Source organism: Mercenaria mercenaria, chromosome 11 (assembly GCF_021730395.1).
Source record: "Mercenaria mercenaria strain notata chromosome 11, MADL_Memer_1, whole genome shotgun sequence".
Taxonomy (NCBI): Eukaryota; Metazoa; Mollusca; class Bivalvia; order Venerida; family Veneridae; genus Mercenaria; species Mercenaria mercenaria.
In genome coordinates this window covers 45,700,899-45,714,332 of record NC_069371.1, presented here as the reverse complement: position 1 = coordinate 45,714,332, position 13,434 = coordinate 45,700,899, and the positions used below count along the sequence as shown (strand labels likewise).

The following is a 13,434-nucleotide window of genomic DNA, read 5'->3' as shown; positions in this document are numbered from 1 at the left end:
TGTGCCTGCTAGACGCTAAATTATGGTAACAGTCTTATAATATGGGGTCTCTCTATGGATATTTATGGTTACAGTCTGATGATATGGAGCCACTCTATAGATATTTATGGTTACACTCTTATGATATGGAGCCACTCTATGGATATTTATGACTACTAGACGCTAAATAATGCTAACAGTCTTATGATATGGGCAACTCTATGGATATTTATGTCTACTAGACGCTAAATCATGGTAACAGTCTTATGATATGGGGCCACTCTATGGATATTTATGTCTGCTAGACGCTAAATTATGGTAACAGTCTTATGATATGGGGCCACTCTATGGATATTTATGCCTGCTTGACGCTAAATTATGGTTACAGTCTTATGATATTGGGCAACTCTATGGATATTTATTTCTGCTAGACGCTACATCATGGTTACAGTCTTATGATATGGGGCCTCCCTATGGATATTTATTTCTGCTAGACGCTACAATATGGTAACCGTCTTATGATATGGGGCCATTATATGGCTATTTATTTCTGCTAGACGCTAAATTATGGCTACAGTCTTATGATATTGGGCCACTCTGTAGATATTTATTTCTGCTAGACGCTAAATTACGGCTACAGTCTTTATGATATGTGGCCTCTCTATGGATATTTATTGTTACAGTCTTATGATATCGGGCCACTCTATGGATATTTATTTCTGCTAGACGCTACATCATGGTTACAGTCTTATGATATGGGGCCACACTATGGATATTTATTTCTGCTAGACGCTAAATCATGGTTACAGTCTTATGATATGGGGCCACTCTATGGATATTTATTCTGCTAGACGCTAAATTATGGCTACAGTCTTTATGATATGGGGCCTCTCTATGGATATTTATTCTGCTAGACGATAAATCGTGGTTACAGTCTTTTGATATCGGGCCGCTCTATGGATATTTATTTCTGCTAAACGCTAAATTATGGTTACAGTCTTATGATATTGGGCCACTCTATGGATATTTATTTCTGCTAGACGCTAAATTATGGGTACAGTCTTATGATATTGGGCCGCTCTATGGATATTTATTTCTGCTAGACGATAAATCATGGTTACAGTCTTATAATATGTGGCCACTCTATGGATATTCTTTTCTGCTAAACGCTAAATTATGGATACATTCTTATGATATTGGGCCACTCTATGGATATTTATTTCTGCTAGACGCTAAATTATGGCTACAGTCTTATGATATGGGGCCACGCCATGGATATTTATTTCTGCTAGACGCTAAATCATGGTTACAGTCTTATGATATTGGGCCACTCTATGGATATTTATTTCTACTAGATGCTAAATTATGGCTACAGTCTTATGATATGGAGCCACACCATGGATATTTTTTCGGCTAGACGCTAAGTCATGTTTACAGTCATATGATATGTGGCCTCTCTATGGATATTTATTCTGCTACACGCTTAATTATGGCTACAGTCTTACGATATGGGACCTCTCTATGGACATTTATTTCTGCTAGACGCTAAATTATTGTTACAGTTTTATGATATAGGGCCACTCTATGGATTTTTTTCTGCTAGACGCTAAATTATAGCTAACAATCTGATGATATGGGGCCACTCTATGGATATTTATTCTGCTAGACGCTAAATTATGGTTACAGTCTTGTGATATGGCGCCACTCTATGGATATTTATTTCTGCTAGACGCTAAATTATGGTTACAGTCTTATTATATGTGGCCACCCTGGGATATTTATGTCTGCTAGACGCTAAATTAAGGACTGGAAATATTTTTAATCAGTTTATGATATAAATATTTCATATAAAGCTTAACACTAATCAATTGCGTCTTTATAGAGATCTTTCAATATATAAGTTACAGTACACGTTTTCTTACTAGTTTTCAAACATGAATTAAAATAATCATGGGTTTTAAAGACAAATTCAGTTCAATAAGTTTTATGGAAGTCACATGTATACGATGAGTTTCAAACGTCGGAGTACCTTTTTCCATGATATACCTTTAATAGTTTTCTCTTATTGTCATTTTAAAACAGTTACTACATATTTCTAAATTCTAACACTTTAAAGATTTTCTTTTATATAAACAAAAAATGAGTTCACCATATATATTGATGACCTATTTTTGGCTATTCCGGTTTACTCCCTCGTATTTGAAACCGCATTTTATCATTGCAATCACGTGGTGTAAATATTGTAGTAAGTTACGTCGTCTGCATTGATGTATATAGGAAATGTTTTTAGCAGGAATAATGTATTATCTATTTATGTCCCTGATTTTAGTGATACTAATTATTTTAATCATGATTTTTTTTATTCTAAGACGGAACGTCGAATTCTTTTTAATTTTTTTCCTGCAAATTCATAATTATAAGGGGCTGAAATGGAACAGCCAAAAGAACACATTGCTTAGGGCCAAGGGAAGTAATGCGTCCAATTACGCCTAAAAATGATTCCAGATTAGTATCCCTTCCTGGTGTAATTCGAACGTGTTAGAATGGAAATAGATTTTAGTTTTGAATGCTTTGTTGGCAAATAAAACACGGTTTTTTTTGAATTCAGATGCGTAGTAATCTAAGACCGAAGGCCTGAGTGATTAATTACGACGCATCTGAACGAAAAATCGTGTTATATTTGCCAACAAAACACCAAAACTAAAATCTATTTCCAAAAATACCAAGCTAAATTAATCAGTAAAACAAAACAAAAAAAACTACTTAAGTCCATAAATATATTTTCAAGCTAAAAAAAAGTCAGAAAAAAATGCTGATATATTTATAAAGTGTTTTCATCATCGTACTATCGCGTTTCAGATCAACACAATCATTCAAAGGCGATGACCCAAACGTAATTCCGTAAAAATCTACTTCACGAAACTTGTTTTAACTAGTTATAAACTTAAGACAAGTCCTAACTTTAGGATATATTCTGCTGTGACTTAGGATGAAACTGAATATGGTGATCAACTATGTTTTTAATAGAGATGTTGCGATAACCTTTGCTCGTACGTATAAAAATCATTTAAAGTAATAATAATTATAATAATAATGATAACGCCTGCTAAAGTGTTTGATGGTATATTTAAAATACTTTCAAAATTCAAAAATTTCATAGATCTACAGAAAAAGCTTAAGTTTAGGACGAAATTATAATTGACAACGATTCACTATAAAAACCTGAAAAATAATCTGCACTTCGTAAAAATGATCTTGCGCTTCATAGATATTCAAGACTAATACATGTAATAATAAAAGATTAGCTAACAACCTCTTTGAAAATAAATTAAAATCTCTCTTGCAGATTTTAATGAGCCCTTAAAGCCCTTATACTCAAATTACAGTACAACATGTACTAGTATAAAATATACATGTACTTTTTTCATGGATTTGAATAAAGCGAAAAACTTCTATAAATTATGCGAAAACTCGATGGGTCTAATATTTTTCCAAATGCTCACAGATTTTATTGAAATCCTTTGACTCAAATTGATAGAAAAATGGATTCATTTCCAATTAACGTCATGAATAAATTTGAAGAGCACTTAATAAGTTTTAACATATTTTTCGTAGGAGTCATCCCATGCGTTATTAATAATATCTGTCATGTGTTTACGAATTGGATAGAAATATCCGTCCCGAGGGTACCTGCGCATTGGGCGGTAACGAGGCTTGCGCAGGTGGCCGAGGAACTGATATTTTTTCTTGCATATCTAATCGTACATATAAGCTTTTTATACTGACAGATTATTTTCCTTGCATACCTTTTGAATAATTGAAAAAGATAATAAAAAGTAGATAAATGGATTAACTATTATTTGCTTTGAAATTTGAAATTTCAGATTTAATATTTTATAGTTACATAATTATAATAAATTATATCATTACGTTTTGTAATCCTAAAAAAAAAGAAGTGAAAATTAAAGAAGTTGAACTGCAACTCGTTCAGAGTATGAATTTAATAAATGAATTATTTTAGCATCCGAGATGTTACTACGAAATCTAACTCTTGTTGTACTGCAATTATAAACTTATTAGAGTTGTTTTCCCTTTTAATACTTTCAGATATTGACTATAATTTATATATATAGATTTAATGGTATATTCACGGATGACTAACGTTGTCTAACAACATGTGTTAATAACATGCGTATACTGAAACTGCATGATTGCAATTTTTTAAAATCAGAATGAAAGTTTATATATATATATATATATCAATAGATATCAATCATATGTTAAAATATCTATGGAATTATAAGACCAGATGTAAGTTTTAATGAATTAGATGATTTTCTTTCGCTTTTAATATAAACAAAAAGTACATTCTACTTTCGCTTTAAGTATCGATAATGATACATTACATTAGTTCCTTTAGTTCTGTGGAAGTTTCAATGAATTAGATGGTTTTCTTTCACTTTAAATACGGATAGGAAAATATCAAAGTACATTATTTCGCTTTAAATATGGATAGCTCAGTGATTGATAATAATACTTTACATTAGTGCCTTAGATCGACGGAAGGTAACAGCACATAGCACGAGTCTACTTTCGCTTTAAAGAAGGTTGGATCGGCGGCAGGTATGGGCATAAGGTCAGAATATTACATTTTACTTTCACCATGTTTCTTTTCTGTATTGATGAAGGCTGCTAATTATTTCCTTTTTCATAACAGTTTCCCGACTTTAGTTTCTGTGTTGTTTATTTTGTATGTTTATTTCTTATTGTATTTTTTTTTTGCTGTAAATTATGAGTTTTATCACATACGTATATTGTAGTTTGACTGCCCATGCGAATAATGACAAATTTGTATCCTATTTGAAATAAATGTGTACAATTATTTGTAATACATGTAATACATTCTGAACATAAATACTTCTATTTATAAATACTATAAAAACAAGTTTGACATCCTCTATATGAAATGGACCGTGTTCATTTGATATCAATGTTATACGTACATAGGGTAAAACATATTTCTAAACACAAAAAGAACTCCTGGGAAACCGTCCAGTGTTTAAATTATCTGCGTTTCAGAACGTATATATTTTTGTGTTTTCATTTTTTTTTTTTTTTTTTTTTTTTTGAGAAAGCATTGTTTAATAATATATCACACGTTAAAGGTGCATAGTATTTGTAACAAACTTGATTTTAACATCACTTATCATCTGTGTGATCTGTTAAACCATATTTTACTTGCTTTCTTAATCAGTAACAGACTGACAGTGGCCTGTCAATTTACATGAAAGACCATTACACAGTTGTGTGGTACCATTTTTATTATATATCTTTCATTCTTTCAACATAAAGCCAAAGACGGTTTGATAACTTCTATTGGTGTGATCACACTCTGTGCATACAGAAAGAGACAACGAATATTCAATTTGTGATATAGCATAGAATTTATTTGACTTGTAATAGTAAAAAATATCTGTAATAGGTACCATAAAATCAGAAATGTCGCGAAGCATTGAGTTTCCTTTTTATGCCTTAACCGCTGGCTGTACCCGCGAAATCAAGTCCGCGAAAGTGCGTTTATTGTTACATGTACAATAACAGGGTCAGTCATTCGGTCAAAAATTGTTTCTGTGGAGTAGTCCAAAGTGTAGTCTAAAGCATTTAAATCCTACTGCACTTTTGGAGCAGTTGGTGGTTAGACCACACTTGGATCAGATGGAAACCGAAAGTAGGAGTTTTATGTGCGGACGAAAGCAAGTATCCGGGGCTTTTAAGGGCAGCAGACCAGCACTGGCTGGCATTTCTAATCAACCTTCTATTTTATTACTATGTTATCATCAATTTATTATAGAACTTTTATGAAAAGTAGGTGTAGACAAAAAAGATCTTAACTAGTCTTCTTTAATATATAAAACAAACAAGGATTTCATTTAGTGACCTTAAACTTGTAAATAGTCAAAAGTTGGCTATACATCGTGAATATAGTACCTCATGATCTAGTTCTAAGTTTAATAGCGGACTTAAATATATCTGATTTTACAACATAATTATAATGAAATCCTAATATCTTTTCCACAGGGACTTGTAATATGAATTCTTCAGAGGAAGCCTCTCTTAACGTTTCCGAGATGATGGATCGTCTTGGTTACAGTTATGAAATGGTGAAATTTAGACAGCAAATGGCGAAAGAAAGACCTGTCACCTGGCGGAATAATCTTGCTGAGACAATTGTTGTCACGGGCGGTAAAGGCGAAGGAACTGCCTTGTATTGCGAAAGCGATGTGGACTGTATGTATATTGCAGATGACGTCATCTGTGCCGATAATCCGGACCTCTTCATTGACCGAGAGAACGTCACCCTCTTCAAGACTGAGAGACAAGAAACCCCACCTGGGTATACGTTGTTGAAAATGGTGCGGTTTGGTGGAAAATCCTATGAAGACCAAATACGGTTATCGATCCTTGAATCAAACACAGGTACTCTGTATTTATCAAACCAGCTATTCACTAATGCGATAGAGATGACAGATAGACCGAACCGTTTCAGAGACGGTTATATTAGTGAAGAAACCAGTGGACCATCTACACCATCGAGTAATGAATACCAAACATTTGATGAAGTTTCATGTTTCACATGTTCCTGTCCGGATATTTTGGTAAACTGGCTATCAAGATCCAGAAATCATGCATGGCCTTCACTAGACACCATACATGAAATATCCCGTCTTGATGGCCACGTTGTTCCTGTTGGCTTTAAGGGATCTTCGAATTCTGATAGAGAATGGAGAATTTGTTATTCACTTGCAGAATTACATTTATTTAAAACGTTAGGGGACACACAGCTAAAGATATATATTTTGTTAAAACAGATAGCAAAGTCCGTTCTTCAGCCGATATGCAAAGAAATAACGTCTTATGTAATGAAAAATATTGTTCTATGGGTGTGTGAAAGCCGCAATGCAAGTGTGTTTAAAAACGAAATGCTAATGAGAATATTAATTGATGCTTTATTAATCCTAAAACTCAGCATATCAGAAAACAGTCTACCAAGTTATATGATTCCTGACAGGAACATATTTGCTGGTAGACTGGACATTTATCAGAGAAACCAGCTGACTCGTCTAATTGAGGATCTTTTAAAAGACGGAAAGAACATGTTTCTGCGGATTGGCAGGTTTCGTGAAGCCATGCTCCTGGTCTCCATGGTACCAAACACGTTTAAGAAGTATTGTGAGAAGAGGGATAAGGTAGAGAGTCTGATGCTTATGATGGGAAGGATACGAGCCGAGGCGTTCCGACCGGGGATGTCAGTAAGGGAGGTAAATAATCTATCATGGAGGAATGAACTTTACTGCAGCATGTGGATGCAGATTAACGTGTTGATACGATTTGATCACCAGGCGCTCAGACAAGCAGGCATGACTGATGAGGAAATAGGTGACCTATGGGCTAAAAGACTGAATCAATTTCTGTCTTGATTGCAAAAGTGAGGGCACCAATTAAGAAGCGTTTTCATTCAAAACGAGAATTGCTCACACAAAGTTTTAAAGGAAGGCCTATTTGCGGATATTTTCATAAATAGTTACAACAAAAAAGAGCTACCAGTCAAAATGTTCTAAAGACAAATTGTGCAATTACCCGAAAATGACAAAAATGCCAAATGTTTTCTATACTTGCCACTTCTTGCCACTTCTTACCCAGAATATGGTAATAATTTAGAAAACTCGATCGATATTTGCCATCAATGTTTGAATTTAGCTGCACAACAGCAGTTGATTGTTTTCCATTCATTGAAGAATTATGAATGTTTGTAGGACCACATTCGCAACAGATCGTATTTGTAACAGAATTCGTACGTATGCGATCGCATTCGTAACAGGTAAAATGTGTTACGAATGTATTTGTCCAACATTGGGGTTGATATGAGAAGCACATATGTATCATGTTGAGTTTTATACTGCAAATGTTCAATCAGTTGGTTGTCATCGCAACATCATTAAATGACTGCCATAAGCACAATCACAAGTTAGCGTCGTCGTCGTCGACGTCAATGACATCATAAAATTATTTGAGCCGCATCATGAGAAATGGGCCTTGAAGCGATACAACCAGCGATTTGCCGATTATATACATGCCGATTGCATGTGGCGTGCATCTCCCCCTTTAATCATACATATTCATATATTCATGCATTTAGTAAAAATGAAATCTTACAAACCAAAACCGATATGGGAAATTTAAAAGTGACATGTACATGTACATGTAGTACCATGCTACTATGAATAGAACAGTCATGATAACGGTATTCTCGCCAAGTTTAATTGCCAGATAACAAACCAGTACCAAGATATTATTTTCTGACCGGAAATATCCCTCTAATTAACAAGAGGGCCGTCATGGCCCACTATCGCTCACATGAGTAATATTACACTATACATGTTATTAAATCTGCGACTTTTGCCACTCTAAGACAAATAGCGTGATATGGCTACTTTTCGAGAAAAAAAGCAAGATAATGTGATCTCTGTCATGTTCACAATGCTCAAACATGGTCAGCTTTTAACGAGAATTTTCAAGAATTCTCTCCCTTAATTATTGACTGTGTTAAAGCAATTCCCTTCATATTGGATTGTCTCCCTTACATTAGCTAAAGTCGTGTCATTCATGACCCAAGTCAATAATTCTTTGTCATGGATTTTGCATTGATCTAAAATTTTGCTTTGGGTTATATATTGAAATTAAGGTCGCATGTTACTCCATAGAAAGCTACAAAACATGTAGCCAGTTTTTTATAAACCATGTTGTTTATAGATTCATATAGAAAAATAGTTTTTCCTCGAGAAAACTAAACTTGTGTGAAGATATATGTATTCCGATTTTGTTTGAATGTTCTTGTCCATATAATGGTACTTTTGTTTATCTATCATGCATAGAAGTTTACTCTTTAAAACATGATAAAATAAAGTAATAAACTAAACAATACTGTATTTGATAGGCAATGGCAAAAAAAAAAACCGAGCAATTTAACAATCTTAGAAAACACACATGTTACTAAAAACGCACACACATGTTTTATAAACTGACATTGATCCTAGGTTTTCCATAGAAAACAAGGGAAGAAAGAATCTATTAATTATGAAGCAAGTTTCTGATTTTTCTTATCAGCATTGGTGTATGTGTATCATTGAGATCCGAACTCATTTTTTTTTAAATTAGCTCTGATTCACACTGTCTACTTATCTAAAGTGTCTAAGTTACTTAGTCTTGTATAATCAATGATATAGATAAATCAAATATGCCATTCAGATATGTGTTTGTACATACTATACACTGTAATCATTAAATCAAATTTATCCGTGTAAACTTAAAGAGGCACCACAAAACAACTGTATTCTTTTGTGTTTCCATGATGGTAATTATACATGCTTTGCATGAAGAAAATGAGAAGTAACAAGTATCTAGTTACAAATTGACAGTGACATATTTTAGGCCAAGACGATGTGTGTAATGTCTTAACATTTTTTTGAATAACTGTAGCAATATGTACAGAAATCAGTGTATTGTGTCAAATTTCAATCACATTTTGTTTCTACAGTGTAAGATAGTTATTCATCTATGTTTCTGAAACTATGCTGAAAAGAGATTGACTGAATAAGTTTGCAGATGAAGTTGTCAAAACACATTTATTTAGTAATGCCAAAATTGTCCACCTGCAAACTTGTAGTATAACTGTATATTACCTGTGTTTCGAGAATGATTTTCATAAAGTTTTTGTGAGTGAAAAAGTAGGCCACTAGGTCGTGGTGGGTCTTTAAAGTCTTCAGCTTTAAAGGTGGCTATTTTGCATGCTTTCCACGAACAAAGCGTGATCAAAATGTAGGTCGTACTAAAGAGATAATCCTACCGTGCAAACTCACGGAAAGCATGCTATTACAAATATTTTTGTTGTTTTGTTTTCAAGCTTGGATTTCATTTATAAAATAGAAATGATATTGCGCGCCTGTTAACTTCACCCTTTCTTTGCAAAGCGTGGAAACCATGCTGTGTCTTTTGTTTAAATAAATGTACAAATTCTTTCCCCCACTCACCAGCTTTCAATGAGCGCCTAACTTGCAAATTACACTATTTCATAAGAAAACTATTCTATGACGTAGTTTTTCTCCTGTCGTCGAGTGTTTCAGTACTCCAAAGATTTTAGCTTCAGTCAGAAAAACTGTAATTTTTATGTTGATTCGTATTGTTCTGATAAACAGTTTGTTGAAAAATCAAAGCTCTGTTCTATTCTGTTCTGTTCATTTTTTTATTTTTTTGACTTTGAGACAATTATGAACGTTATTATTTTAAAAGACTTTATTGAATCGTACGCCATTTGTTGGTATATGCAGTTCCGTAAATCGTTACATCGTTTAAGCTACATCAGAACTTTAAGAAATCCACCAGTATTTTTGTTTTTCGATACAATTTGAAGTTAAATGGAAGCAAGAAGCCTTTACCCTATTACACTTATAATTATACTATTGTATTGTTTATAAAGTCACGAATACCCACATATGTGATAATAAATTGTCATGCTTTGGAAAATATAATTTATTTGCCTCTAAAGTAAAAGAAATTGAAAAATTTAGTGATTTTCACTATATGTCAATATAAGTGATGGTGATACTTTTTAAACACAATTGGAAGCAAGAAGATATTGAGTTAGAACATATATTTTCACATCAAATTGAAGAAAAAAAAATTGATGTACACTGTCATATCTGGTAAAATATTCACAAACTAAAACACATATTTGAAATTAATCATTGAAAATAAATTTCCTATATAATCCATTGCTCAAAATAATATCAGCAGGGAAACCAATACTGATTATCGGATAATTTTCAAGGGGGACAACCTACTACGATAAGCCAGTCAAATATAATAAAAGCTGGGGATGATCAGCAAATTTTGCCATTTTAGGGGCTATAACTCCAGGACAAATGGTGCTATATAGCTGGTTTTCGCAAGAAACCGAGATGTTATAGATATATAACTTCTATACAAGTTTGGTCAAAATGAAATAACAAATATGGTGTCTATTGTGCTCACAAGACTAAAATAAGCAAATTTTGCCATTTCAGCCATAACTCCGAGACACCTGTTACAACTGCGATCTGATACGAGTATGGTCCTACAAATGTTTAATTGCTTTTTACCTTTTTTTATCTAACATACACATCTAACTTGCCATTCATTTATGCACTTTCATTGTCTGAATTTTCATTATATAAAGACTTAATCGTAACACTTGCTGGTTTATCCGTGTTGACTTACTTCCAACTTAAATAACTGTGGACCATCTCGAATGAAGTTTGAAATGTTGATTTAAAGAAAACAAAAATATTCAACTGGTTTACTTTTGTTTTGGCAGCATGTCCACTATGTTGATACTGCACATTATAACCATAGATAATGCTGAACAAAATAGCTAACTCGCCATTTTGCATCTGCTATTTTGCCAATTTCTAAAAGCAGAGCAGCTTTTTTAATTTATCATACATTTAGCTCAACATATTATTAACAATATATCAATATTAAAAAAAGTATGAAATCTCGCAAAGATAAAATTCTGCGCAATTTACTACAACAAGCCATAAACATTACTCCCGTAAACGTTTTTTCTTCTCCCTTTTTTAACGGATTAATACAGTTTATAAGAATACAAGGGTATAGATTTTATTTTTAAGAGAAAATGGTTACATATCATACAAATATCAAACGATCTTTTTCGGTAGGACACGACAAATGTTACAGTATTAGTTTGTTTTAGTTGTAATTTTCTTCCCTGTTAACGTTTTTTCGCTAGTTAGTCAATTTTAGAGTTTAGTTAACCACTATCATGCTGGACGCGATTGATTCTGCATTTGCGACCAGTTTAGATCATGATCAGCATGTACACCCGTGCAGTCTGATCAAGATCTGCACAGTTCGCCTTTCAGTCAGTATCTTTTTGGTAAGAATCCCTTTTAACAGTTAATGGTACTGTCCGACTTGAAAGATGGAAATATAGCAAGATAAGTGTTAAGCGTAATTTTGTAAGTTTTTGAAAATGGGTAAATCTGAATGATGTCAGTGTTTGATTTTCTTAAACAGTTCATATGCTATTAACTACTTGTTGTTTTAATTGTACGCTAAATTTGAAGAAAGTATTTTCAGTAGGCAAAATATCAAATGACGAATTAGTCGGGTTTTTTTCTTTTTTTGCTGTTTTTTTTTTCACATATTGTTTTATGTAGTTACGCATTTGCGCTAAGAGCCTATGCAACTAAAATTAACGTGTTTTTAGGTGAGCTTTTGTGATCGTCCTTCGTCCGTCGTCCGTCCATTTATTGTGAACACGATAGACTACATTTTGCAGTTGATTTTAATCAAAAATGCGCACAATTTGTATTGGCATAATATCTCGGTTCCTTTCAAAAACTGGCCAGATCCCATCATGTGTTCCAGAGTTACGGCCCCTTAAAGGGCCAAAATTTGCTGTTGTGGCTTTTGTGCCCATATAGATACTTTCTTTATAGTTTGCTTTGATACAAACTTGCAAAATATCTTTAACAACAATAGATCTTGGATTCCATGATAAATCCATCAGGTCCAATTATAGGTTCCGGAGTTACGGCCCCTAATTGGCCCCTGAAAGAGCCAAAATTTTGTTAATTTTTACCTTATGAACAAGATAGAAGTGACATTTTACATTTGATTTTAACCACACTTACACAGGACTTAAATCACAATAAGATTTCGGTTCCTTTCGAAAACAGGCTAGATTGCATAATGGGGTCTAGACTTGCTGCCCCTGAAAGGGGCAAAATTTTCTATTTGGGCCTTTTCAGTCGTATAGAGGATGCATTTATGTATTGATTTGAAAGAAACTTGCACAGCATGTTTATCTTGATGATCTCTAGGCCAAACTCGAAACTGGATCATGCGGGGTCAAAAACTAGGTCACCAGGTGAAAGCAGCTTGTTAACATCATAGAGGCCACATTTATGACTCTATCTTCACAAAACATGGTCAGTCTGTTTATCTTATAAACTTTGTCAGATGGGGTCAAAAACTAGGTCACCTGGTCAAATCAAAGGAACTTGTTAACAACTCTTGAAGCAACATTTATGACCCTGTCCTCATGAATCTTGGTCAGAATGCTTATCTTGATGATTACTAAGCCAGATTCGAAACTGGGTCAAGAATCAAAAAGTAGGTCACCCGCTCACTTCAAAGGAAAAGTTTGTTAACACTCTAGAGGTCATATTTAGGACCCTATCTTCATGAAACTTGGTCAGAATGTTTAGCTTGATGATTCCAAGGCCAATTTTAACAGGTGAGCGATATAGGGTCGCCATTACGAATGGCTAGTCTGTGTAACGTAAAAAAAAGTAGATCGCCAAAAACGTAGACATCGCATAATGTCCTTGCGAA

At 33.7% G+C, this 13,434-nt stretch overlaps 1 protein-coding gene across 2 annotated transcripts; it reads left to right on the top strand.

Moving 5' to 3' along the window:
• The first annotated feature begins 4,295 nt into the window (after window positions 1–4,295).
• Window positions 4,296–12,816, top strand: LOC123531964 (uncharacterized). Of its 2 annotated transcripts, none has more exons than XM_045313286.2 (2): window positions 4,296–4,602; window positions 6,058–12,816. In XM_045313286.2, exon 2 carries the CDS (start codon window positions 6,069–6,071, stop codon window positions 7,455–7,457), a length of 1,389 nt encoding a protein of 462 aa, XP_045169221.2. In that variant the 5' UTR covers window positions 4,296–4,602; window positions 6,058–6,068; the 3' UTR covers window positions 7,458–12,816. The 2 variants fall into 2 exon arrangements, with proteins under 2 accessions (XP_045169221.2, XP_045169220.2); XM_045313285.2 differs by having other exon boundaries at window positions 4,298–4,615.
• The last annotated feature ends 618 nt before the right edge of the window (window positions 12,817–13,434 follow it).

Coding starts and splice junctions, on each gene's coding strand:
- LOC123531964 (XM_045313286.2), top strand. CDS start 6,069: ATGAATTCTTCAGAGGAAGCCTCTCTTAACGTTTCCGAGATGATGGAT.